This window comes from Gallinula chloropus, assembly GCF_964237585.1.
Source record: "Gallinula chloropus genome assembly, chromosome: 15".
Classification (NCBI taxonomy): Eukaryota; Metazoa; Chordata; class Aves; order Gruiformes; family Rallidae; genus Gallinula; species Gallinula chloropus.
Genome location: NC_140100.1, coordinates 10,548,852 through 10,576,023, shown reverse-complemented (window position 1 = coordinate 10,576,023; position 27,172 = coordinate 10,548,852). Strand labels below are relative to the sequence as shown.

General features: G+C 46.7%; 1 protein-coding gene across 1 annotated transcript; it reads left to right on the top strand.

Moving 5' to 3' along the window:
* Positions 1–1,618: 1,618 nt before the first annotated feature.
* On the top strand, positions 1,619–24,451 carry POLR3E (RNA polymerase III subunit E; the record flags this gene model as incomplete). Its single annotated transcript, XM_084271151.1, has 20 exons — positions 1,619–1,654; positions 3,272–3,322; positions 4,430–4,507; positions 5,723–5,838; positions 6,162–6,244; positions 6,949–7,056; positions 7,523–7,572; positions 7,875–7,994; positions 8,518–8,603; positions 9,588–9,632; positions 9,717–9,808; positions 10,525–10,645; positions 12,192–12,273; positions 14,652–14,711; positions 15,702–15,859; positions 16,142–16,206; positions 16,753–17,249; positions 21,340–21,417; positions 22,258–22,383; positions 24,127–24,451. The coding sequence occupies 20 exons, from the start codon at positions 1,619–1,621 to the stop codon at positions 24,181–24,183; spliced, it is 2,109 nt and encodes a 702-aa protein (XP_084127277.1). The 3' UTR covers positions 24,184–24,451.
* Positions 24,452–27,172: the final 2,721 nt, after the last annotated feature.

The window sequence follows — 27,172 nt, the reverse complement described above, 5'->3', positions numbered from 1 at the left end:
CCAGGGACATGCCGGTCCATAAGGAAATGGAAAATTCCAGTGAAGCACTCGAAGGGGCACTTTTGACGGTAGTAGAGAACCTGTAAGTGAAAAATGCAGAGTCATATTTCTAGGTGGAATGGCAGAAACAGTGTAAATAAACCAGAGGTGTTGCCTGAATGGAGGTTTGCCCGTGTGGTGATGTAACGCTGGTACCCAGAATGCCTCCCCAGCCTGTCTGAAAGGTTCCTTAGATAACTGCCTGTACATTACCATGGTGTTCTGAGAAGCCTGCACCTCTGTTGAAATGTACTGAGCCGCTTATGTTGTGCAGTGACTTGTGTATTTGGAGGAAAAGGGGGGAAAAAAAGAAATAAGCTACCACCTTGGCTGCAGGATGGATGCTGTGTTGCCTTCCTTCCCTTGCCACCTCTCTAGTGCCTGCTGATGCTGGACGCTGCCTCTTTCTCTGTGGGAGGTCCAGCAAAGAAGCAGGCTGGCATCAAGGAGGAGAGGACAGTGCAGCACAGTTCCTGGACATAGATCTTCATTCTTTGCCTGATCATCTTTTTTTGTCAAAACTTTTCTTGGTTTTATTTTTCTATGCCTACCTTTGACCCGTGCTGGCAGATCAGTGGTGTCACTGGACTGATTCACATTGTGGCAATGGCATCCTAAATAATTTGTAAATCCTTTTGTTTGATTTCAGCAGGGGGAAACTATTCTTGCTTTAGCTGAGGGATCATTTTTTTATTCAGTGGTCTGAACCAGGCATGACACTGACTCCAGCGCTGGATTGAACATGCCAACTCTTTGTTCCAGAGCACTCAGTCCCCAGTTCACATCAGAGTCTTATTTTCTTTGGAAATGGTGTAATTACGATGTAAAATCTGTTCTGATGATTTCAGAGGACTCCAAGAGGAGCCGCTGAGTGTATTTTGGAGCTCATGTTTAGCAATACAGTCTGAAGGGTGGTAGGTCAAGAGACAAGGCTGCAACGTGTCAAGTGGACGAAATCAAGGTCAGCACATTTACAGAGGAGAGTATTGTCTGGTCCCGTGCGCAGGGTTTGCACAGGTTTTTTTCCTTCTCCCAGCTCTTTAGCTGGGAGCTTTCTCCAGTATCCACTTTCAAGGAATTTTTCTAGAAGGGAAGCTGGTGAGCCGTTTGGCACTGCCGTTGGTGACAGTGATGGCCACAGTGGCAGTTTAAGAGCTCACTCATGCTGACTGACCAGCACTGCACTGTACTACTGGCTGCAAAACCAGCTGCTAACTGTAGTATAGTTAAGCAGTGTATAAAAGATATGCTTAATGTGAGGATAAAAGGCCTGTCCTTCCTTCTGTGGAGCATTGACTTAGTGCTCCCTTTCTTCATAACTGCCAGCTTTCACAAAAGTTACAGGAACTTACCTGTTTTGGAAAACTTTGCTTGTCTCTAAATTTGTGGAGTATCAGGGACCTGATCGTGCAAACTCTCGTGTTTCTTCCAAAACCAGGCCAAAGAGATGACCACTGAGAGGATACTACTCCAGGTGATGTGTGGTTCATGGTGCAGATGTAATGACCTGTGTGACATCTCTGTTTTCTTTCAGGTCGTGTCAAGAAATAAGCCAAGAAGACGTTTTTTGTGTCCTAGCATGGCAAATGAAGAAGATGACCCAATTATACAAGAGGTAAAAGTGCATTGTGGCAGCAGTGATTGTACATGAAGCTTTTTTAAAAATAATTACTGTTACAGTTCCCAGTTGTCGTGGTTTTACCCCGGCTGAGAGCTGAGATCCACGCAGCTGCCTGCTCTTTAAAGGAAAAGGGCAGGGGGAGAAGAAAAGGGAGGGGGTGTGAGGCAAGGGAAGGGAAAAGGAAGGGGCAAATAACAACCCCCAAAACCAAGAAACCAAAAGCCTGTGTGTTGGGATAAGGATAGTTTACTAAAATAGCAGAAAGATAAAATATAACAATGCTAACAGGACTTTAGAGCAAAAATCTATGAAGCTGTTGGTACAGGATGCAGTTTCTCACCGAACCCACAGCTCAGGCCGTGCCACCCAGAGCCGTCCCGAAACCCGACCGTCCCCCAAAAACCGCACGTCCTGGAGCCGCCCCTGCTCCTCCTCCCATCAGCCCCCCTTTATACTGAGCAGAACGTAATTGGCATGGAATACTCTCTTTGGCCCGTTTGGGTCACCTGTCCTGGCTTCTCCCCTCCTTTCTCATGAGTAGAGAAATATGAAGAACTGAGAAAGTCCTTGAATGTCTGACAGCAACTAGAAACATCAGGGTGTTATCAGCACTGCTCCTATTTTAACACTCAAGCACAGCATTGCATCCGCTGCTACAAAAGAAGCTAACTCCATCCTGACCGAAACCAGGACACCAGTGTTCTTAAATGACTGGAACTATGTCGTTAGATTTTGCTAAAATAACACTGTCCATGTGGGCAGATTCAGCTCAGGTTTTTCACCCTTTGTAGCCTTTCAGAGGAGGAGCAGAGGTGGGGAACTTGGTTCTACCACTATGTGTTCCCAGTGACTTTATTTCATGTCTCTTAAGAGCTGTAAAAAATTGGAATGACTTCAATGAGTTGATACCTATCAAATATGAAGGTAACCTATTTCATGCCTTCTGCTAAAACAAGCAGTTGTATTCTGATTTGGACTTCTTTAAAGGACTGGTATGTCCCAAAGAGCTGAATTTCCACACCAGAAGTCCAAGGAAGGGTGAGCTCATAAGGAGAAAAGCCATGAGAAAAGGAATGAATGTAAAGGTGTCTAAAATGGCAGCTCCTGTTTGTGAAAGTCATGAAACATCTGTGGATTTTTGATGCTGGTGGGAAAAAGTAAATACTGAATCAGATTGGGGATGTGGGGGGTTTCTCTAATTTAGAAAGATTTTATGATAAAATACTTGTGAGGAAGGTACCTTTTGGTCATACTGCCAAAGAGAGATCTTCTGCCTCCTTCTATAATTGCAATAACAGATTCGCTTCAGCCCTTCCAAACAAATATCCTTTTTCATACCAGATTTGTTTGCCAGGTTTCCTCAGAGAGAAGCAGCACAGCTGGAGCTGCTGCTGCTTCTTTGTAGTGGGTTTTTTTTCTTTAAAGGCCAGCTGCAGAATTGCATGTCAAAATCATCAGAGATTTGACAAGAGAGTCATGAATGTGTTTTATGTTAGGGTTTGTAATGGGAAGTTAAAATTGTTGGTATTTGAACTCTAGAGATTGTAGTTTTATCTGAGACTCCATGGTTTACACCTGGCATCTGATGAAAGTTGGTTGTTTTGTTTTCAGATTGATGTGTTCCTGGCTAGAAGTCTACTGGAGAAGCTGTATCTGTTTCAGGTATTTCAGTTAGCTTTTATACAGTGATAGTTTGTTTAAAATCAATTCAAAGGGCATACTTTTCTTTACTGCTTCAGCCTGCCAAGATCTTGGATATAGGCAAGGCTGTTTGGGTCTCAGTCAGTTGAAATACTTAATACTAAGTCATTGCCAAGACAGGAGTGGTCATTTATGGCATGGATTTGTGATTAAATCACTAACTGCCCTAAGGAGCAGCAGATGATGTCTTTTTATTGTGGTTTGGGTAAATCTGCAGTCTCTTAGCCCTCTTCTGACATCACTGATTTCTGCCATCTTGACCAAACAAACATTTCTATGGGGCTGCTCCTATTTAAAACGTGATCAGAGTTCATCAATCAGTGTGAGTTATCAGAAGAGACCCCTTACATTGTGGGGAGAAAACCAAGTAGTGAAGGAAGGTGCAAGTATGTCAGGACAGTGGAGGTCTGTTTTCCATTCTACCACTGAATTTCTTTACCTGTTTCATCCTTGTGACTCGCTTTTCCCATCTGAAAAATGGGAAGTCTTTTAAGACTCTTGGGTTAAATGTTCTTTATAAACCAGCAATGCCTGCTGACAGGCCCACTCCATCCTGTACAGATGCTCTGCATGGCTTGGGCTGGCAGAGCATGGCTGGAGTATGAGCCCTGTTGGTCTCAGCCTGGGCTGAGTGTCCTGACAAGCTACGTGTGGCCCATGTCCTATAAGCCAACATCTCTTGTGTAAAGCCACAAGTATCTTACTTTTAGGTAATACCTCTTCAGAGAGTTAATGCTGGGTTTTAATAGCTTCTAACTTTTCCTCCTTCTGCTGGGCTAATGTGTGGCTCCCTTTTCCTGTGTTCTCACAGGCTAAACAGTTACTGTGATGTGAGGGGCAGGAAGGGGGTTGTCGTGACAAAAGCAGGGCACAAGGGAGGAAAGCAACAGGCTTTCTAGGTCATATTCCCTGCTGACTCCCAAATGGGTCAAGCAATTTATTTTCTTGATTTCTTGTATCCATTTGGCAAGTGGATCTACAAGTGAGGGGACAGGGAAGACAAGAGAACACAGAAATTACTCTGATCTTTAAACGAAGAGGGTTTTATGAAATTAATTTGTTTTCCAGTATCCTATTCGTCCGGCCTCCATGACCTACGATGATGTTACCCATTTATCAGCCAAGATAAAACCAAAGCAGCAAAAGGTTGGTCATCATTTGGGTCCAGTCTGTAAAAGTTGTTTTGTGTAGTGTGCAATGTAAGAACAGCCTGTTGTGGTGTTAATCTGCTGTAACTATGCGACTACTTGCAGTTCCAGATCTCTGTGCTTGGAGGTATGGGGAGCCTTTCACTGTGTCTGTAAAGTTTAGAATACCAGTAGTTTATAAAGAAAGGAATGTAAGTCATGTTGGAAAAGCCACTCCAATATGAAATAGTCACCCTGGGAAACATAGTTACTAATGCTAATTAGGTCTGTAGGTGCTTGTGCTAATACAGCTTGATTTTAAAGGGCTTTACAATATTCAGCATGCTTTGGAAGCATGCCCTGTCTTTCAGTGTTGGTGCAGGTCAGATCAGAGGGTCTTGTTTTCCCTCTTGCCTTGCTGTCAGTCATCATCAGTCCTTGTGAAATCAGTGGGGTTGTATAGGTAGTGAAAGTGTAGCCTCAGCCAGAATGCACTTGCTTGCAAATGTATTCCAGAACAGTGCCCATAATGTTAAAATGCCTTTTTTTAAAAGTGCAGAGATAGATACCTGTGATAATAGGATTTTATTCTGGGAAATGATTAAAGAGAATGTTTTTGTGAAGCTTGTTCAGGAAGTCTTCCATTAAAATCAGCAAACATTTCATTGTAAGCCCTGTGCAGGCTTGTGAATCTGCTGGCTCATCCAGCGACCTCTAACTAGTTCAGTTTGTGAAGGGGAGGAAAAAATGAGGTAACAGCTGTGATAAATTTATAAGGCCTTTGGCCTGCCTTGAGTAAGGATTTATGTGTTACATACAGAGAAATGGTGTGTGGGGAAATCCTTCTTTTTGGGCATACGTTGGAAATTTAAAGTTTGAAGGGGGAACTAGTTCTCCTTGTGACGAAAAGCTTGGAGCTTGTTTCTGTGCTTCAGCCAGTGTAAATGAGGAATAACTATGAAGTCAGTGCTAAGTGCTGCAGTCTCTGGTTTCTCTGCTCCCGTTCCTTTATGTGGGAGTTTATCTGTGTCTAGCTTATTGTGGGAATGGCCCCATCCTACAAAAAAACCCCCATATATATGCTCAACTTCATGCATGAGATTTGCCCTGTGGATTTGAATGATGCTGTTGATGTGTTTAAATTTGCTGTAAACCTATGGAAACGTGAGCAAGTGTGGGATGGAATTTTAATTGATACATCTGCCATGGTAATTAACTGTGTGTGCTTTCATAGGTTGAACTTGAAATGGCCATTGATACTTTGAATCCTAACTACTGTCGGAGCAAGGGAGAACAGATTGCTCTCAACGTAGATGGCACGTGTACAGATGAAACAAGTACCTATTCCTCGTAGGTGTCCTCTTTGCCTTCGTTTCTTTGTTGTGGTGAGCATAGAGATGTGTGTGTGTGTGTGTCCCAGGGCTTCAGGGGATGGTGAGTGGCTGTGCAGTCTCTGGGGGTGCTGTGAACGCTGCAGTATAGTGAGTGTTCTTGGAAGTAACCTACATTTTGTGGTGTGCTGCATGACTTCTGAACTGCAGACAGCAGGATGAGTGTATAGATCTGCTGCAGTTGTTGATACTCCATTTTGAGAGTCAATGATTTCAGGCCTGTAACATCTCTGTGCCTCATTGCCCCTTGAACACGATCTCACAGCGTTTGTCTGTCTGCAGGAAGCTGATGGACAAACAGACTTTCTGCTCTTCCCAGGCTGCCAGTAACGTTTCCCGCTATGCAGCTGCTGTTTATAAAAAAGGTAAGGTTCTTTTGCTCACCCCTCAGATCAGTAAAACATGCTCGTTTCAGGGTTCAGGTAAGACCTGTGTGTTCTTTGCTCTTTTTTCCCTCCCTCCAGCCTAACTTTTAATTTTGATGTGTCTTCAAAGAAAGGAAAACTTTTGCTCATCAATGCCTCCAAAGTCCTTGAGAAAGTCTAGCAAAATTGTAAATATTATAAGAACACTGTGGGTTTGTAGGTGCCTCCAAGATTGTAACAGTGCATGGTGGCCTGAAATAATACGTATTTGCAGCATAAATTTATCATTTTAATTTATATTACTATCTCCATCTTACTGTGTCTGTTTCGTTTTACCCCTCTTGTCTCCTCATGCCAACACAGTGTTTTGATCTGATGATGATTTGAGATGAAAATCTGTAGGTTGTCTTCAGTGATGACTGTTTTACTAGGGATCTCCTTCACTACAGGTGAAGCCAGAATGTGGCTCTTCACAACATCTGGTTTCAGCACAGAAAGGAAAATAATGGAGATAGAGGCTGGTCTTTCATATTCCTTTGAAATCCTGAGCAATGGATTAATTTTTCATGCCAGTGCCCTTTTCTGTTTTTCACTCCAGTGTTCAATTGAAGCTGTGCCCTTACAGAGATAGGGAGATGATGGAAAGTGCTGTCATTGGGCAGTGGAAAATAACAACTTTATCCCACATTAATTCTCTTTTTCAGGTGAACTTCACTTGACTCCACTACATGGAATTCTTCAGCTGAGGCCAAGCTTCACCTACTTGGACAAGGCTGATGCAAAACACCGTGAAAGAGAAGCTGCTAATGAAGGTATGTGCTCCCTCACCTCGTTGTGTTACCTTTTGGCAGGTGAGATAGAGTTTGTGGATGTAATTTTACTGATAAGAGCCATTCTATTCTGAAGGTGTTTATTGTAACCACATGCTGATTATAAGGCCATTTCTCAGATTGTTTCAGTGCAGCTGCAGAAATGAGGGCACAGTGCGGGGGCTCAGCAGAGGGATGGGGGGTGGTAAGTGGTGTCAAAGGGCAGCAGCAGGGAGTGTGTCACCACTGCCACTGAAAAGTTGCGCTGCAGACCTCATGGGAACAGTATCTCCCGTCATGGGAGCAGTGTGGTGCTGTCATACGTTGGATAGTTTGGCAAACTGGGATGGAGCCCGTGGCTATGGAGTTCCTACTACCAGTTTCTTCCTGTATGGACCCCAAACAGTTACAGATTGGCTTTGGCTCATTCACTGCAGTTATGTGTTTACTCTGTTGTGGTTTTTGGCAGGTGGTGATTCGTCCCAAGATGAAGCTGAAGATGATGTTAAGCAAATCACTGTATGTCCAAATTTCCTTTTTATGGTAGTTCAGGCAACAGTTCACAAAAAAGCATGACAATTCACACCCAAAAACAAGGACAGGAAACCTCAGCTAGTCCTGGTGACCTTGGGCTTGGGGGGGGATGGGAAGCAAGATGGACTTGCCCTCATTGCACAAGCATAAAGGTGGCACTGACAGCAGGGGGTGATTGATTTGAACTAGCCTCCCCCCCAGCTTCTGTTACATATGCACCAGATAAATGATACACGTTTTGTTTCAAGGGTTTTGGGGTTGTGTTTAATGATGCCCAAATCTTCCAGGTCCGATTCTCCCGCCCTGAGACCGAACAAGCTCGTCAACGGCGTGTTCAGTCCTATGAGTTCCTGCAGAAGAGACAAGCAGAAGAGCACTGGGTTCATCTACATTATTATGGCTTGAAGGTAGGTGTGTGCTGCTGAGGAGACTGCTTGGGCCTGAAGGCTCAGCCAAGACTGGAGCTGGTTTTAATCTGGGCTCATGGGAATCATCTGTACGTTTGAACACACCCTGCAGCACTCAGTACCTCCTCTGCTGGATGATGCTTTGGGGTGTCCATGCTGGGAAAGGTTTAAAGCTGATAGATGGATGAACATAAGGGGGGTTGTCATGGGTACAAGAATTACTCAGGTCTTGGACTGTGAACTGGACTTCATGAAAGACTTGGGGTACCCACTCAGTTGGGGGTCAGCAGTCCTGTTTGTGTGACCCACCTGCGTGTCTGTTGGGAGATTTCTGTGTCGTAGCAAGAGAAATACCTCACATCATGTGGACATCATTCAGGAAAGTGAAAGCAGAACATCAGCTGGTGAGGTGGAACACTTGAGTGGTGCAGTCAGGATGGGGGGGGCGGTCACAGTTTGGAGTGAGGAGTCCAGCTCTGGCATATTTTGTGTGTTTTCACTCTTGTTTTTTCCACGTTTCCAGGATAGCCGCTCTGAACACGAGCGCCAGTATTTATTCAGTCAAGGTCACGGGCTTGCTGAGAACACGGAATTAATTAAATCTCCCAGGTAATGGCTTGATGGTTTCCTAAAGAAATTGCAGTAGCTTGTTGGGGTTGTTTTCAGAGTAGTAAGCAGGTATATTCTTTAAAAGTCTGCTCTTTGATCATTCTATCCATTTAAAGAATGGAATTGTTTAAAAAATACAGAAACTAGCCTTCGATTTATTCAGGTTGCTTTCTTTTTTTCAGTCTACTCTGAGATTAAAACTAGTTGTTTTCGCTTGGGATTGTAGCCTCTTATATGTTACTGCAACCCTGCCTTACTTAGACTGCAGATACTGTAAAGGAGAAGTAAAACAGGAGCTCCTTCTGGTTAAAATAAATGAAAACTTTGAAGCCAGTAACACTGTTGTTAGCAAATCTTACAAAACTTTCCTTTGTGATTTGTGGGAAACACCTGAAACTACTTAAAACTTGTTTGGCTTTGTTTCTTGGTGACTAGAGTTACACAGGAATCTTCTTCCCATGGGGCAGTTGGTACTAATGTTGCTGTGACCTGATACAACCATGGCCCAAGGAGCAGGGAAGCAGCAGACTGTTTCATGGTGTGGGTGGGTTTTTTCTTAACACCTCAATGGAACCCTGCTGGGTGTTCTGAGAAGTCTCTTGCATCTGATTCCTCACAGACCCAGGTAATTGCACGGGTGGCAAAGACTGCTTGTTGCTGGTCTGATTGTCTACAGGACTTCGTGTGGCCCTTACGTATTTACTCTTGCAGTTCCTCTTTGGACACCTCTTCTGTACAGAAGAGCTGAGATTCAGACTCCCGTTTATTTCACACCTTCTCTTTGGGCAGATGAATGACAGTAGCTTTTGCTGGTACTTAATTTACAGAGGAGGATGGGAGAGGAGAGGGGAGAGCTCTCCTTGCAAGCTGATGTTTGTTTTGTCGATTCACACAAGTAGGAGTGTCCTAAGCAAGAAATAACCATACTTACACCTGGGAAGTCCCAAGACAAGCAGTTTAAGGAGATGTTTTCTTTTCTTCTAGTGAATATTTAATGATGCTGATGCCTCCAAGCGTAGAGGAAGAGAAGTAAGTGTTTGTACAGAATGTTCAGAGTCCATGTTGGCTGGATGCTCTTTCTCATGGGCTGCAAATCTGCTTGTTTATCTGCAGTGACAAGCCAGTGGCTCCAAGCAATGTGCTTTCTATGGCCCAGCTGAGAACTTTACCCCTTGCTGATCAGATTAAGATCCTGATGAAGAACGGTTTGTAGCTTTTGTAATACATTTGAACTTTACTTTGTGACTTCTGACTGTCTCAGATAAGGTACCAGTCCTGTCACACCCCCCCCTCCAGGCAATCTGGTCTGGCACCCTGATTCTGTGAAAAGCCTAAGACCTGCTGCACAGCAAAGAGCAGTAGCAGCAGATTTGACAGCTCATTTGTATGTTTGCAGCCAACTTACTCTTTCTGATTTCTAACCTGATGCTAGCTTTCTGGATACATCTAGTTCAGCAGGTATCTCCTGGAATGTAGAGTCTGAGTCGTAAGTTGAAGGTTAAGGCAAGAAGCTGTACTTTGACATTTTCTGGGAAGTTTCCAGTAATACAGGCTCAGGAGTGTCATCCAGGAGATGTGTTTGTCTCTTCTGAGTTACTGTCTGATGAGAGCAAAAATCCTGAGGCCTTTGGCTCAGGAGCTTCCTGCATTGTCAGGTATCACTGTTTCCAAACAATTGCCAGAGGCATAGGTTAGTATTTTTTAATTGTTAATTTGTGACCAGTTACAGGGCATATGATGACTGTAGTACAGGGGGGACATAGTAGAACTTAGGGTTTTGTTGGGGTTTTTTTCCTAAGATAAAGCTTTGACCATGGACTTCATGTAAATCAGAGTATGGTAGATTTATAAATCAGTGTGTGTATCGTGTGTTAATCTTTAAATCTTAACCCCTTGATCTGGTGGGTGTTTTGCCTTTCAGTGAAGGTCATGCCGTTTGCAAATCTGATGAGTTTGCTAGGCTCCGGCACTGACTCCACGGCAGTTCTCCGCTGCATACAGCAGGTGGCAATGCTGGTCCAGGGAAACTGGGTGGTGAAGAGGTATGGCTCGTCTTTGTTACTGGGATGTGGTTTTCTGCTTTCAGGAGAGGATCAGAACAATGGATTTTATACACTCATCTTCCTTGTGTCCCAAAGCAGCCCTGTTCTTCACTCGCAGGACACTGAAATCTCGATTGAATGTTTGGTGCTTTTAGTGCAGTCAGATACTCACAATATACAGGGTTGCTGCTAAAGCATAGTACCTTAGTGCATAGCCCTATGCACTAACCTTTCAGTGCAGCTGAAATGATGGTTGATGTAATCTGTAGTTGCATTTGAGTTATGTCAGGTTTTGGTATTGTTACTTTTGTGGGAGCACTTCCCTGAATTCTTCCAGAGATTAGCATCAAAAACAAACACAGAAAATGAAACCAGTGTCAGCTATAGTATTTCCCAGCTAAATTCAGTCCAGGAAAGATCTTTGTGTGGTTACCTTGCTGTTCATCAGTGGATGCTGCTCTTGTCAGCTAAAAGCTGCCCTCTAGAAGGCATTGCCCACTTAATAAATCAAGCATGGAATACTGAGTGTGTCACATGAAATGGATTCTGTATCCTCCTCCTGTTTATTAGGATAAAGCATCCTACTGGGAATTGAAGTCTGAAGTACAGTATGATTTTTAATTTATTTTCTTTTTACCTGGGTGGAGCACTGCCTGCAGAGAATTACAGTCTCTGGAATTGCTCTCTGTGTTAAGATGAGAGGCACCAGCTACAAATCCAAGTCTGTTAGCAGGATGTGTTTCAGCTGTCTTGATACAGGCCTGTATTAGCAATGAGGACAGAGTTAACAGCAACCCTTGCTGTCCCTCCAGCCATTCCAGAAGGAAGCTGGGAGCAAGTTAAAAGGTGGTGTGTTAGCATTTGGGTAGGTTTTGCTATAGCTGATTCCTTGCTACTAGTCTGAGGAGGATGTGTGTATCTCTAGTAGTTATGGTAGTTGGAATGGTGGGGCAGTGCTGCACGTGTCGGAGCAGGGACCCATTTCCTGGGCCTGGGTAGGATCCAGATCTTGAACCTGGGGTGCCTTGAGGCTTTGGGGAGCTTGCTAACATGTGTCATCCAGTTGGTCTTGCAAACAGGTGAGACACAGGGTAGAGACACAGGGTAGTGTTGGTCTCAGGGCTGTTTGGTTCGAGCATGACATTGTATTCTTAAGCCCTTGATTGTTGGGAAGGAAATAAAAACCCCTTATGTTCATCCATCAGCATTTTGGCTAAGTCCTGCCATCAAGGCTGCGTGCCAGGTTAGCCTAAGCATTTCTTAGGACTGCTCTGGTCTTGTTTACACGACCCAAGGCAGGATAGGCTTTGCAAGAACAAAGCAGGGCTTGTACCTCTGTTGCACACATCTGCTGGTGTAAGCCTTTTTGCTCTAGTGTAATTGCAGTAGTGTAATTACGCCAATATTAATTCATTTAATGAAAACTATGCTTTGAATAAAGGTATAATTTGACTGCAGAACAGGGAGGATATGTTTGTTATGTTAATCTTCACCAGTGCCATGTTTCTGGAGTACCTAGAAACTAATCCATCTTTTTAATTAACAGTGATGTCCTGTACCCGAAAGATACTTCCAGTCCTCATAGTGGAGTCCCTGCAGAAGTGCTCTGTAGAGGCAGAGACTTTGTTGTAAGTATAAATGTGGTGGTGTTTTTAAAGGAAAACCCTGCTGAAGTTTTCCTGAGAGCTTGTGGCCTCGCAAAACTCTGCTGCTCTACTGCAATGAGGTGTTTCCTCCAGAGAAATTCATTGTGCTTCAGTCCTGCTGGCTTTGGTACAAGTCTGTCCAGGGAGCGTTGGTGTACACTGACATTGTAGCTGGCTGGCAGGTTCAGATCATCTGTCATTACCAGCATTCATCCCTTTCTGGTACATGCTGTAGAGCCACTATCACGTAGCCCCCACAATGCAGGGCTTACAGAAAAGCCAGGACTGGATAATAAACTCCTTGTTTCTCCAGATAGATTTCTGTGGGCTCAGGACTGTGAGGTCTCAGGAGGGCAGTGTGGGTAAGCCTTGCACTCCCTGAGCATGCACTGTTGATCTTTAAAAAGGACTTTATTCCCCAGAGCTGCTAATCAGCGAAAGGACTTTGTTCCCAGGCACCTTTTGTGAGCCGTAGCTGCACATGGAAGTTGAAATGAATACAGGTTTTGTAAACACACACGTAACCACAGCAGAAAGGAACAACCTCTGCATTGTGTTTATTTTCACTAACCATGGAAAGAATGAAGCTCCTAAGTGGTTCTTAAGTTCATACGCAGTTTACAGCTTCCGCCCCATCAGAGAGACGCTGACAAGTGCATTGCTGTGATTGTTTTCAGTTAGACCTGACTGTTGCCCTTGTTTGCAACGTTCATTTGAGATGTAGCTCTGAACAGCAGCATGCCATGCAAGAGACTTTAAGGACATGACAGTACTAGTGTGAGGAAAAACTGACGGTGATTGAAAGTGACTTTTTATCGTGCCGGGATGTCTGCCCAGGACGCTGCCATATGGAGACCTGGATTCAGGTGTTACCCACTGCCAGTAGTCTTTAGGACACAGCAGATTAGGTGACGTGTCGTGTGTAAAGTTCTAGAGGCCAGAAATTATTATGCTCCATTAAGTAAGCCATGGTGTTCTAGCGATTAAGATGTAAAGATAAATTATTTCCACTTGAATTATGTCAAATACACTATGCATGAGAAATGGATCTGTGTTGATCTTTAAGGCGGGTCATTTGCTGATTAACCCTGCGATGGGAAGAGTTAAAATGTTAGAAAATAAAAAGTGTCAACATTTCTGGCTTTCAGATAAAGCGAAACCTCTGGTCATAAGGCTTGGAAATAAAGTGTAATGCTGTATTGCATCTCTGGAGATGATGCATCGTGGCTTAGAGAGCGAACTTTATTTCCCTGAATATATTTGTAAAGTTAATTAATAAGGTTAAAAACTACTTAGGGCCAGTAGTGACTTTTGGTGTCCACCTGCTCAATGCTGTACTTTGGGGAAGAGACAAAGTAATTTGTTTCTTTCCTGAAAGCTGCTCTGTTTTTCCCCACACCATGTATTCCAAACGAGAAGTGGTTGCCTGAGAGTGGTGTGCAAAGAGAGCTGATGGATCTGCTTCCTCTGGGCAGCAGCTTCCTGTGCTTCCAAACAGAAATGCCCTGTGCCCTAAATAAGCGTGGTGGTTTTGTGTGTTTACAGGCAGAGAGAAGCTGAATCAGAGAGAAGGATGCATAGATGACATCATAAGGCAGGAAGAAATTGGCAGTAATGAGATTTTGAATTCTTCACAAGATTATGAATACAGGCTGAGAGAGGTTGTAGCCTGTTTACATGGAGACAGGAAGAAATCAGAGGTCATGTTCAGAATATGTTCTGCCCAGGCCCTTCTGTACCTTGTTAGTTTGCTCTCGGCAGCAGCCTCTTGGGATGTTAGACCTTAGGAGCTGCTTCTCAGAGCACCCAGCTTTTTCATAGACTGGGGACAAGTGTGAGTGTGACAGGTCATCTCAGCATAGCTGTAAGTGGCTGTGATGTGCACTGAAGAAATGAACGGGCACTTTCTGAGGGGGGCTTTGTGCTGTGGAAAGGCAACAGTCATCAGCCTCCGCAGGCTTCTACGTTAACAGAGGTGGATGAAGAGTTTCTTTAGGTCATTGACTGGGTACGTGAGAAACTGACTGAGCTTTAGGTGTGACTTCTGGACTCCCACTGCAGGGGATCTTTTATTTTATTTTGGAAGTTAAATGGAGTTTGAGTTCTAAAGATTCTTCATCGCTTTGTAGTCACAGATTCACCATGGCAAACCATGGACTCTCAAAGCTTTTTGGTACCGTGTCTGTGGTCATTTGAGGCCAGAAAGTGTTTTCCCACTACCTACTTCCACATTCTCAAAAGGAATAGGGTTTTGGTTTTTTGGTAACATCACTGAACAGGGTCATTGCTACAACTTGTGTAAAGCAATTGCTAAATGCTAAATGCAGTTGCTAAGTTTTTCTCTTTTGTTCCCTTCCTAGATGTGGAAGTTCACACAGGACCGCTGGGTGGTGAGAAAGGAAGTGGCAGCAGTTACAAAAGTGAGTGATTTTTATTGTTTTCTTTCTTTCTTCCTAAATCAGAAGCTTGTGATAATGTTGGCCATTGTGTGTGGGTGGCTAGTGGGTGCTGCTGCAGGCCTTTACTTAGGTTCACAGCATCTGCGTCCCAGCTGACTTGCAGTGTTGCTCGCCTGGTGTGCCTTCACTTTGGAACAGGTACAGGTACATACCCTTCTTAGAAATATGTTGAGCAGCTCCTGCAGTTGTTACAAGTCCACAGGCCCGTGTACTTGAGCCATGGAGTGCATCTTGTCCTCTCACCTGTTTCAGTGGAAAGCTGGACATGGTTTGAATTAAGCTGATGGATCGTGCACCAAAGCAGATGGGTGCTTGTGCAGCCCCCACCAGCTGCTCTGCTTTGGGTGTGCTACAAAACTCTTCTCTCAGCCTTTGCCAGTTATCAATATTGAATAAAAACTTTAAAGCTTCTCAGGCATCTCAATATGCTGTTAAAATTGGCAAGTGAATGAGAAACACTAAGTAAAGAGGACAAAAAATCATGTCCTTAAAATGCAGTAAAATGGTAAAACATGAGTCAGTTTATGCAGAGACCATTTGTTTTTGGAACGTGAGGTCAAGTGCTGCCTAAAACCTCTGTGTGTGTAGGTGCAGCACATCTGACCTGCAGCTCTAAAGTAAGAGTAACATTACAGAATATGCTGCTCTTCACAATGGAGTCTTTTCATCTCAGTTTGTAAACTCCCTTTTCTTCACCAAACTTGCCACGAGCAGTTTGACTCTGGGGTGATGAATCACTACTGCTCTCTGAAGTCCCGTGCATTTAACTTGGGGTGAAAGTGGTGGGGCTGCCACAAAGGATGAGTGTCCATGGCTTGGCTGGGCGTGTATACGTGGAGGTGCCCCAGCTCAGTCCAGCTTTTCTTGTCTCATGGACTGGTGCCCGCTGCTGCATGGCTGCAGATGTCCTCTCTAAATTGACTTCCATGTGATTTATGCTTTTTCTTTTAGCTTTGCCCAGAAGATGTGAAAGACTTCCTCGAGCACATGTCTGTGGCAAGAATAAACAAAGGTTGGGAGTTCATGCTCCCTTATGATGAAGACTTTGTTAAGAAGCATCCAGATATAGTTCAGAGGCAACATATGCTGTGGATGGGCATTCAGGCCAAGTAAATGACTTGTTTTATTTTGGGGAATAAGCTAAAACAAGAGTACTCTCTGTACCAAGTTTCTGTAGACATTGAGAGATAATTGGATCTGTATCACCTCAAAGGTTTCCCCCTGCAGTCTACAGGCAGTGGTATGGTGGGGGCTGTCACTGTATCAGGTCATTCCTGTTCTCTTGGCTCCCTGGAGAAGCTGAGTGTTCCAGCTAATGGCTGAAGCTGGCACGGCTGTGTGCAGGGATAACAACTGGAACTGTCATGGTATGTCTTATCTTTGTGTTTCAGACTGGAAAAGGTCTATAATCTCTTAAAGGAGCACTTGACACCAAAGAAACAAGAGGCACAATCAGGTAACTGGAGTTGCATTTGGATAATCTTGAAGCACATGCATCCCTCCCCATTCGTGGGTGCTGTTTATGAATGCCTCTGGCTTTGAATGTGCTGAGGACTGGTCTTGTTTCATTTAATATTCTTCCTTCCTTGTGATTTCCTCTGGCTTATTTGAGACAGATATTGGTCTGTACTAGCAACAATGATACTGGGGTGACACAAGCTTACTGCAGCGTCCTTATAGCAGAGCAGGGAGAATTCCCTTGGCACTGGGCTATTTCACAGTACAAAATCAGCTGGGGCTGTTACCCACTCCTTTGTTCAAGGCAGCTTGTGTGGTGTGAGGGTGCAAGCAGCTCCCAAAGAGAGGACAAGGCCAGCGCACAGTAATTCCCACCTCTAGGTTTGCAAGCTAATGTGCATGAGGTGATTTTTATTTCCCCTGATAGGCACTGGGCTCTGTGGTGTGGTTGGGGGCTGAGCAGTTAATGACGAAGGTGTTTGACAGGGGGCTGTATGGAGGCCTGGTTATGGTGAGGTTTATGGTATCATTTCTTTCTCTCTAGCTCATCCATTGCTGGTTTCTGGGGAGCAAAGGGTCAACATGGCTAAAGCAAAAGTCAAGCAGAACTATGGGCAGCTGGAGAAGGAGCTCCAGAAGCAAAAGGCAGAGATGAAATTGAACGACACCTCAGCCAAGATGGATGTTTCCAATATCCGCATCAAAGAGGAGCCTGTGAGTGACGAGGAGCCAATGGACACCTCTGCTTACGAGGGCATGAACAACGGCATTGTCAACGGGCTCCACGCAGAGGAGGACCCCACAGACTCTATAAACGGCCACTTGCCTGGAGGCTGCATTGACCGAGTAGCCCAAGAACTGAAGGCTTTTGTCTCGTCGACATTTAAGAAACAATTTGTACTCACCCTGAGTGAGCTTAAACGGTTATTTAACCTTCACTTAGCCAGTCTGCCTCCAGGACATATGTTGTTCAGTGGCATTTCGGACAAAATGTTACAGGACATGGTGTTGGACACTGGCTGCAAACAGATTTTGGTGCCTGTAAGTATGTTTTTCCCTTGGTGTACCTGGGGAGAAGGGATGGGGGATAGTTAAACGCCTGAGCTGTGCTGGTGGAGCACAGAACAGATGTGCTCCCAGTTAACTGTCCGTATCAGATATGTTGGAGCGGCTGGAGGTTTGTCTGGCGTCCTGCTGCTGGCAGGCCCTGTGCTCTGCTTTCTTTGCTCTGTGGCTTAGTTGTCCTTGGGGCTCTGCTGCCACGTCCCAGCTGTTGGGCTGCAGTCACTCATTGTCTCAACTCGCCCCTGTCAACATGACCCAAGACGGTCCCAGGTTCCCACTGGCTCTCCTGGAGTTCCACAGGCTCCTTCTCTTGGGGACAGGGATGCAGCTGAGGGAGGAGAAGTGGCAACGACTGCGGGGAGCGGCAAGGCAGACCCCTCTGGGAAGCGACAGACCCTGTCTACAGCAGGTGTCTTTGCTCAGTCCTTTTCCTCCTAGACTGCAGAGGTGGTTTTGTTTCTTTGTCTTTATGGAAGTGACACGTGTGATTGCGTGAGACACAGCCAGGTTTGTGTGAGGGTAGGTTGCTTAGGAAAGGAAAAGGAATTTGGAATCATGGGAAAGAGCCTAAAAGGAAATTAATTTTACAAGACATCTGGCAGTGCTGATTGGGTTGCAAACAGAAAGAGCTTGGGAGTCAGCTGCCTTTGGGGAGAGAGGAAGAGAGATGCGTGAAGGAGCAGGCAAGGCGGAAAGAGGAGGAAGCAGGCAGGCTGAGAGCCTGGAGCATGGGAGGTGAAACCCAGCTGGGGAATAAGGGCAGCTATGGAGGGGCAGAAATAACGTGTTCAGTCGTGTGCAAAGTACGTGTTGTGGCACCTGGGAACCGAGCAGCAGACTCGAAATGCCACTAGGGAGACCACCAATTGCAGTAATTCTGCTTTCTCTCTTGACAGCGTCCAAGTCCTGGGGTAATGTTTGCCTGGAACCACCTCTTGGTGCTGGCTGGGCTCTCCTGGGTGTGCGGTGCAGTGTGTGTGTTTGCTGTGCTGATGGCAAACAGCCCGAGTTACGGCTGCTCTGTTACCTGGGGCTTGTTTGCTTTGGAAATTGGAGGATTTTGGAAATTATTCCGTCCCCTCTTTGCTTTGTGGGTGCAAGTGGGGTAGTTTTAGTTTTCAAAAAAACAACCAAAATCTTCCTGAGGAGAGATGGTTGGTAACTTCCTCCTGTCTGGAAAACCTGTGCACAGAGACCTGCAGAGGTGTGGAAGCAGCCACTGGAACATCTCATGCTGGAGACCTGCTCCAAGTTTTAGTTTCACTGGCCCAGAATTTACTGGCAACACTTGAGATCTCATACAGGAGCCTGTATAAGCCTGTACTGGTACCAGCAGTGTAAATCGTTACCCTGAGCCTGCCCAGATGCTCTGTGCAGATGACAGAGGTGCCAGGGCTGGTTTTACTCTTCACATGGGCTCATTTGGGCCTTTCTTGAGCACTCCCCAGGACGGTTTTGTCAGAGCCCAACAAGGGCGCCTGAGCTCGGGGAAAGCCTGGAGGGTTGTTTAGTGTGGGATTTCATAGCTGCTCATTAGTTTTCTGTAATTGAAAGCGCTTTGGTGATAAAAATCAATGATCTGAGGTAATTAAAATGATGTTCTGTGGGGGGTGAAGACATTCTTGGCTTGCATGCTGCCCTATTACAGAAAACATGTTGCTGAAAACGGCAATTGAAACCTTACCAGGGTTATAAAGCTGATCGACTGCACCCAGGGTATGAGATAAACAGTGTTTGTGGGGAGCCAGAAGAGATGGCACTTGGGCTGAGGCCGTGGGAGTGCCCACAGGGTGCTGTGCCTTGCTGTGTCCTTGACCGGGGGGGTAAAGCACCCATAAAGGAATCCCAGCTGCTGGGCAGAGGCACCCAGGAGTTGCCTCTTCGTGCTGAGCGGCTGCTGCCATCAGAGTGGGGCCGAGCCGAGGCATCCTCGGCAGACAGGGGCACTGTGTGTGTGTCTGGAGCTCGCTGGAGCCTCTCTCCAGCCCCACGGGAACTGTTTGAGCTGGAACCTTGCTCCCCAGTACCTGCACCCCTGTCCTGCAGTCAAGGGGTGCTGGGGCTGGCTGGCTCCTGCCAGCTCCTTTCCTGCCGTCCCTGCAGTGGCCACGTTCTGCCCAAATCTTGAGGATATTTTTGAGGCGTCAGGAAATGATGTAACCATGGCGGCATCCTTCCTGGCCAGCGTAACAGGAGAGGAATGCAGCGCTGCTTACGGTGAACCTTTTGGGCTAGTGCCACACCAGGCTCCCGGAGAGATAAGCTCAACAGTTTACCTCAGGATTATTCCAGCTGATACTGTTTTTTTCCTGGCAGACTCAGCCCCTTCCAGTCTGGTTTATCTGGGGACACAGGGCAGGATGGGGCACAGGGTAAATACTGTGGAGAGCTGTTTCGAGGTGAGGCTGCTGGGATGGAGCATCATGTCTCTGAAGAGTCACTGGTGGCATTTCCCACTCTGTGTCTGTGTTCAGCAGTTTGCAGAGTAAGGCTGGATGAGAGGAAGAGATTCTGGGGGCTTTTCTTCCCAGATAAGTACTGTGTTGGTTTGGAGGCCGTTTCCCCACAGGACAGCCAGATAAACACAGCTGCATTTCAGGCATGTGGCTCTCCAGGTCTGTGTTGAGGGACTTTGTCAGAGGAAGGCAGCTGGGCATTGCCAGCGCCCTGTGCTTTCCCTTTCCTGAAGCAGCTCTTTTCTTGAGGGAAGCTGGAGTGTTAGATTTTATCTGTGCTGAAAGCATACAGGAGATATTATTCCTCAAAAGCGAGTGGCCTTACAAGAAGAGAACCATGTCAGGTGTTACGAGCCTGATGAACCCGAGTCCTGGCTCTAAACCAAGTGTAAAACCTTGCTGTGCAACAGCTGGTGGGACCAATGTGGGAGCCAAAGCTGCTGATCCCACCAGGCAGCTCCCATGGGACAAGACTCTTCCAGCGTAGTGTGAGGGAGGCTTGGAGGAAAGGTTTGGTTTGTAGCAGGAGCCAGGGTTGAGGGACACCAGAGCAGTCGGGACTGGCTGGTTGGCTTTTCAGAGATGATTGATTGAGGTCGCCTCGGCAGTTAGCAAGGAATACACATTGTCAGTGACAGATAGGAAGGGACATGTCAGGAGTGAAGGCATGTTCCAGCACTGCTCGTGTCACTGCTCCGAGGGGAAATGTTAAGGCCAGTGGATGATATTTTAGTTCTTCCAGGAGTTTGGGGCACAGAGGGGAGGCAGTTGTGTTCCTTCCTGTGTGCAGGGGTGTGAGGTCCTTGCCTCAGAAAAACCAAATGTGTTTCTCTAGCTTGTCACATGAATAAACAAAACCAGCAAACAAACCTGCTTGATTTTTGGAGCCTGAAATAATTCACTGTCCCTCAGCATTCAACCTTTGGAGGGCTGTAGTCTGCCTCATGGAGGTGACAAACACACCTGCAGGGGCACAATAACGCTGACTGGGGACTGGTGAAGCAGATCAGTGTGGGATGGTGTCTGAATCTCTACAACCTGCCCCTGTAAATGCAAAAATCTCCACAAAGAACCTGCAATGCTCTTGGTGCTCCAGTTGAATGCTGCTTTGGGCATTCTGGAAGGCAATGCTGCTGACAGTAAAAACAGAGACATCTGGCCATGCGATTCCAGCTGAGGTCCAAGCCCTGGGATCATTCTGGTACGTGGTGGTTGACCAGAAGCATCGCTCAGGCGTGGCTTGGGCATATCAAGGCACACACAGGGGTGCTGTGGTGCTCATCCCAGTCAACCTCTCATTAATGGGAGGGTCTGGGTGCTGCAGGATGGCCCAGCCGGGCAGGTTTGATACAGATCATGTATCAATGGAAGTTGTCAGCCTGTGGGAAGATGTCTCCCTGTGGTTGCAGGATGGGCCCTGCCTGAGCTGAGCAGGCACAGGGGCTGCAGGGCTGTGGAATGGGAGAGGAGCTTCTGTTGTGTCGGCAGTTCTCATTACATGGCAGTGACACCTTCGAATCAGTAGCTGGTGTCCAGGGATGCTGCCTCATAGAATCATTAGGCAGAACTCATTAAATAGATGGCTATTTTTAACAGCCTCTTGTTCTCAGTTTCCTCCACAGACTGCTGCTTCACCAGATGAACTAAAGGTCTATGCACTTTGGGAAGCCGGTGACACTTATGATCAGGTAAAGATAGAAATCAGTGATGTTCCCATGTACATGTGTATTGAGTGTTTGGCACTGTTTGAATTGGTGGTTTTGGAACTGGTACAGCTGGTGGTATTTCTCTTCCAATAGTGAAGTGTCCAGGTTTCAGTACCAACCAGTTTCCAGCCAGGAAAAAGCTCTTAGCTCGCCGGGTGGTCACTGCTGTGTCACAACAAGGTGGTGCAGGCAGAAACAACGTAAAATGCTGAGAATACGTGTCAGTAACTGTCTCAGTGGGACACAAAGCATTCTGAACCTGTGAGGAGAGAGGATTCAGGCCTCACATTGGGACCCAATCCAATTTATTTCTATTTGACGGTAGTGCAGTGTGAATCAGAGCTGAAATGCATCTACCTGCCCTTGGAATAGGAGATGATTACAGCAGATGTGAACATCTCCTGAATCTTAACTGTGATCAGAGTAAAGGATGTGAAAGGGAAGGCACCTGGCAAAACGTGGATGGACAGTGTAACTCCTGTGTCCATGAGCAAAATAAATTTTTATAGGGAAGACTCAGTAGTATCCATCTTCCTGGCTGGAGTGAAACACGGGAACTCCCATGGGAGCATTTGAGAGGAGTGTGTTGTGGCCCCTTGTTCATCATCTTGTACCTTTGAGCTGCCCCAGGTCACAGCTCTAGGCTTGGAGAGATCCCTCTGGGGCCCTCGGAGGCCTCGGACCTACCTGGGATGGTTTCAGGATAACGAAGCAAGAATCCTCTGGCATAGATCAGTGAATGTTTGGTGCGGACTAAGGCACATGTGGCTTTGACAGATAGAAAGGTGGGATTAATAGTTTATAATATGTTTCCCTTCAAAGCATCGCCAAGTTTTGCTTGAAATCTTCTCGAAAAATTACCGAGTGCGCAGGAATGTCATCCAGAACCAGCTGAGTCAACAATGTGGAGAAGATCTAAACAAGCAGGAGGTGGATAGAGTGTTAAAGGTAAATTTCTGCTCCACTCTGGGTTTGATCCAAGCGACACATGAATTTTCAGTGCTGGGTTGACAAATGCGAAGGGTGATGAAATGATTGTTGTTGGAATGTGGAGAAAGCCTGTTTTTCAGCTTGTGTTCTTAAAAATGCACTTGTCTTATTCTGCCTTCTCTGACTCTCCTGTTCCTTTGGTTTATCACCATAAATCTTTGTCATCTTGGACCAGCAGAGAATAGTGTAGGAAATGGGATTCTTCAGAGTCACTGCTAAACATCATGAGTTAAACATGAAGGAGGTGGGAAGGTTCTGCAGTGTCCTGGGTTCACCAGCTGCCCAGAGCAAGAGGTCCAGGAGCTCAGAGGGAAACACGTCTCACCCCGAAGCAGGACGTGCAGCAGTGTGGGGAGCAGAACCCCAGCCAAAACACTCTGGCAGAGTGGTAGTTAACACTTGGGCTGCTTGTGGTGAGCATTTATTTGAGTCCTTTCATCTCTGGCTTTGAAGGCACACCACTTACTTGCTGAAGAAGTTTAAGGTGTAAAGTAGGGACCACGCGGGCATTGACTGACAGGCTTTACAGGATGGCCAAGTAGAAAGTTGCCAACTAATGCAATACATGAATCCTTACTGGGCCTTTGCTCGCTTTCATCTGATCCAGTAACACAAGGCTCAAGTCCTTTGTTGCATTGGGATCTGCACATGGAGTAATTGCATCTCTGAAAGATGATGATCTGTTGCTGTGGTAATGAGCAAACTGGTCTTGCTTGAAAGAACCCAGCAGTCTTAGCACAGAGCTAAGCTCAGGCGTCTCTGCTAGGCAGGATATTGGCAGCTGGCCTGTGCTGGGAGGTTTGTTGGGCGACCAGATGAGCTCAAACACCAGCTCTTCCTGGAACATCCAAACACTGCAGTGCCATCAGCTTTTCTTGCGGCTGTTGCTCTTTAACAGATAACCTCCTTCTAGGAAAAGATACGTTCCCTTAAAAGCTGGGTGCTGCTCTCTTTATGTAAGTCACCAAGTCATCGTGCTGCCAGCCTTGTGCTCGGGCTCCTTTGCCTTGAATCCACTGTCACAGAATTGTCTTTGTTTCTGAAATGGAGAAGTGCAGTTTAATGAATTAGGAAGATTCTCTGGCTGCTTTAAGCCACAGGCAATTACATTCCTCTTCGAAGGAAATTGGGTTTGCTGACTCCTGTTTCCCCATCTGTGTGTGCTCCTTTTTTATACGCAGAGGACCAGCCTGACAGATCAAGTCTGCACACCCTCTCTCTAGCCTCCACGCTTCATTTCTGCCTTGGTTTCGTGGTGTCTGAGTCCCAGGGCTCCAGAAACAGATACTTTTTTCCCTTTAAGCTGCACAGCATCAGTTGTGTAGCAGCACTTAAGCCTCTGTTGGATTACCTAACCTGGAGAGTGGGAGAGAAGCCATTAGCTGGGAGCTCCAGAGACTTGGTGCTCGTCAAAGAGTAATGAGAAAAGGAGCCCCCAGAAAGCCCCGCTTGCGGGGCCACCTCACTGCAGTGCTTACCTGCTTTGTGCTTGTCTGGGGTGAGGTCAGAACAGCAAAGCAGTGCTGAGGTTTGGCAGTTCATTATCACAACCTGGTTTCTTAAAAGGCTTCTGCTCTGGCAGCTGCCTTCCCACACCAGCCCTTTGTTCCCTTCCAGCTCTGTCCTTACCCTGGCTTCTGTGCCAGCTCACTTAAGCTGTACGGTCCTTCCAGCCCTTACACCCTCTCCCTTTCTCCCCAGGACTGCTGCGTGAGCTACGGTGGGATGTGGTATCTTAAGGGGACGGTGCAGTCTTGACAGCGGTGGGAGCGGTTTCTTTACGTCAAGCGCTCTCCGGGGCGCGAGAGGAACGGTGCGGCGGGCGGCACAGACAGTGCGAGGCCGCGGCCTCGGGAGCGTGGGGCAGGAGGGGCAGGGCCACCTGCCCACACGTGCGTTTGCATGGCCGCACAAGCAGCTGGGAGGGCAATGTGGGACCCTGGCTGCACCCTGATTAATCTGGGATTTCTAATGTATTTCAATTCTCGTTCTGTTTCGTTATTAAAATAAAAACGGTATACTGACACAGGCGTGATGGAAAATCATGGTCCAATACTTTATTTTGTAAGTAATGCCAATAAATTACATTTGTTTACAAACATCCCAGTTTTTGTTAAATACCTGGGTGCTCAGGGGTCGGCCTGAGCAGGGACGCAGCCCCTGCAGCCCTCCCAGCCTGAGAAGAGCACAGCGGGAGCGCAGCCCCTGGGCATGAACTCTGCGCTCCAGCAGGGTTCCTCACACCCGCTGTCTGGGACCAGTCAGTTGGAGCAGCACCCGCAGTCAGAGCAGATGAAGAGCTGCAGGGCGTCTTCTACTGCTGCGGGCTTTGTCTGAGGCGCTCTTGCATTACTGCACATGGATACAGTGAGGTGAGTAACCGAGCGCACCCTCGGGGAGGCAGCTGGCTGCAGTTACCCACAGCAACAACGTAAAACTTCTCCTTTGAGTAATTTTTTCAAAATAAATTTCTATCTCAATTCTACCCCACCTGGGGTTTGTCCAAGGAGCAGCAGAAGCTGCACCCACTCCTTTCGTAGCCAGGAGGCTTTGGAGGAAAGACAGGGCAGGAGGGGTTAGAGGTAGATAGTAACCTGCCTCTTAAACTGCTTTGCATCACTCTGCTGGCATCGTGCCTGTTTGGGGTGGCTGTGGGACTGTGGCACAAGGTGCCATAACCCATGGTCAGGGGTGCTGCTCGCTGAAGCCTACCTGCTGCTGGAGGAATATCCCACTCTGCACACTTCATGGTCTTTGCTGCAGCTTCCCTCATGTGGGAAGGCCAAGGAGATTCTGTTCATTTCATCTGCTTACACTCAGAAAAGGCTGACTTGCGTTGTTGACCAAAATAAGCAGATTAAGGTAGGTAATCCAGATTAAGATGGGCTAAGAATATTATTACCATACTTAGGGTATTTCACATTTCTGTGGGAAATAGCTATCTTTAAACTGCTAAAACTCTACCTTAATTAACATGGTCATGGAGGTTACTAACTACACAAATGTAATGGGGAGGTGGTTGAAGTTTAGCCTGCTTCTGCAGCCTTTGTTGTGGTGGGCTGCATGCAGTCAGGGCTGGCACTGCCTACAGCTCTAAAGCTGCAGCAGGAGAACACAGCCCAGCCTCAGGGTTTGCTCAGTACAGTCCGAGTGTGGCAGCAGCACAGGCAGCCCCGGGGAGGTGACCCAGGCACAGCAGGTTGGGCTGTGGAAATTGGACTGTTCATGGTATTTTTAAAACATAAAAATCATGCATGTGGCAGTGCTCAAACTCTGCCAACTGTAACAAACCATTGACAGTTACCTATCCAAACAGGAATTCTGAGCTGCTGTCCCATAGTTCTCAGGCCTGACAGCACAGATACCCCCTTCCCCTAGCATGGCAGGGAGCAGGTACAGGAAATCACTTGTGACTGAGGGCCTCCTGCCACTCTCACATACCGTGACCATTTTCTAGTCCGTACCTGAGCTGGGGCAAATACCCAGCATGGGTGAAACATGACTCTACCATTACCTCCATGGCAGAACAGCAGCTCTGCTGCCTTGCTCCCACCTTCCTTTTTGAACAGCCAGGAGCAGCTGCTTCGCTCCCTCAGGGTTTCCTCCCCAGCCAGGCTTGTCCTTCCCTATCCTTTGTAACCTTTTTGATCCCAGCATGTCAGGAACTCCCAGGGAGCCACACAGGAAAGGTGGATGGTAAGGCAGGTGCCACCCGCACGAGGCTGCTGGCTGGCACAGAGCGGTGTAATTACTAGTTACACAGGTCGCTGGACTGGATTATTTATTTGCTTAGAAAAATAGTCGCAAGAATGCAGAGTCTCATTTTTAAGTAGTCGCAGAACGCAGTACGTGTCTGGGGGAATTCCCACAGTATGACTCAGTCTTAATACTGCAGCTGAGGGACAGCCAGGGGCAGTGGTACCGGCACAGAACCCCAACAGCAGCAGCTGAACTAAAGTCGAGGCACAGCCCCTGCTGTGTGCCAGCTGCTGGGGTCTGGCAGCAAACAGGCAGGCACCAGCTCACCTCACTGCCAGGCCCTTTGTGAGGAGGAGGACATCACCTTTCACTGTGCCTTCCCCTGTGATCTTTAGTTTTCAGCAGGCTTTGAAGCAGTTTTACAGAACATTCTTGTCCCCATTGTTTGTTTTTCAGAGTCTGAATACACAGGAGTTACTGTTAGGGGCTGGAGGTGAGGAAGGATGAGAGCGGAGTCCCCGTGTCCCAAAGCTGTGTTCCAGCAGCGGTGTGGCCATCCTCCCACCCCCCAGGCAGCATGGAACAGTGGACACTGGAAGCAATACACAGAACAAGATAAGGTTTAACCTAGCCCTTCTCCTTCAAGCCCTTGAAGTTTGTGGTATGGAAGATTTAAAAGCTATTCCGCTATGCCAACGCTACTACTAGAGTTAAATAGCTAAACTGCAACTTTCTACCTTACCAAATACACATAAAATTTACTTTGCAGACATTCCACCACAGAACAGCAGGTCCCAAATAACATCCATAACCAATTCACAGTATCTTGCCTTAAGACAAAGTGCCCTACGTAAGAAACCATACCTAAAAAGCCACACAAACTTTACATCAAACCCTTTCTTAGTAGGAAGACGTTTATACTAACCTGTGGGAGAGCTTAGTGCACGTGAAAAACGTGGGGTGAGCTTCAACCGAGCACAGTGCAGGCTGCTGTGCCAGCTCTCCACCTCCCTGCCAAAGCCAGTTCAGCTACACTGCTAACTTCATG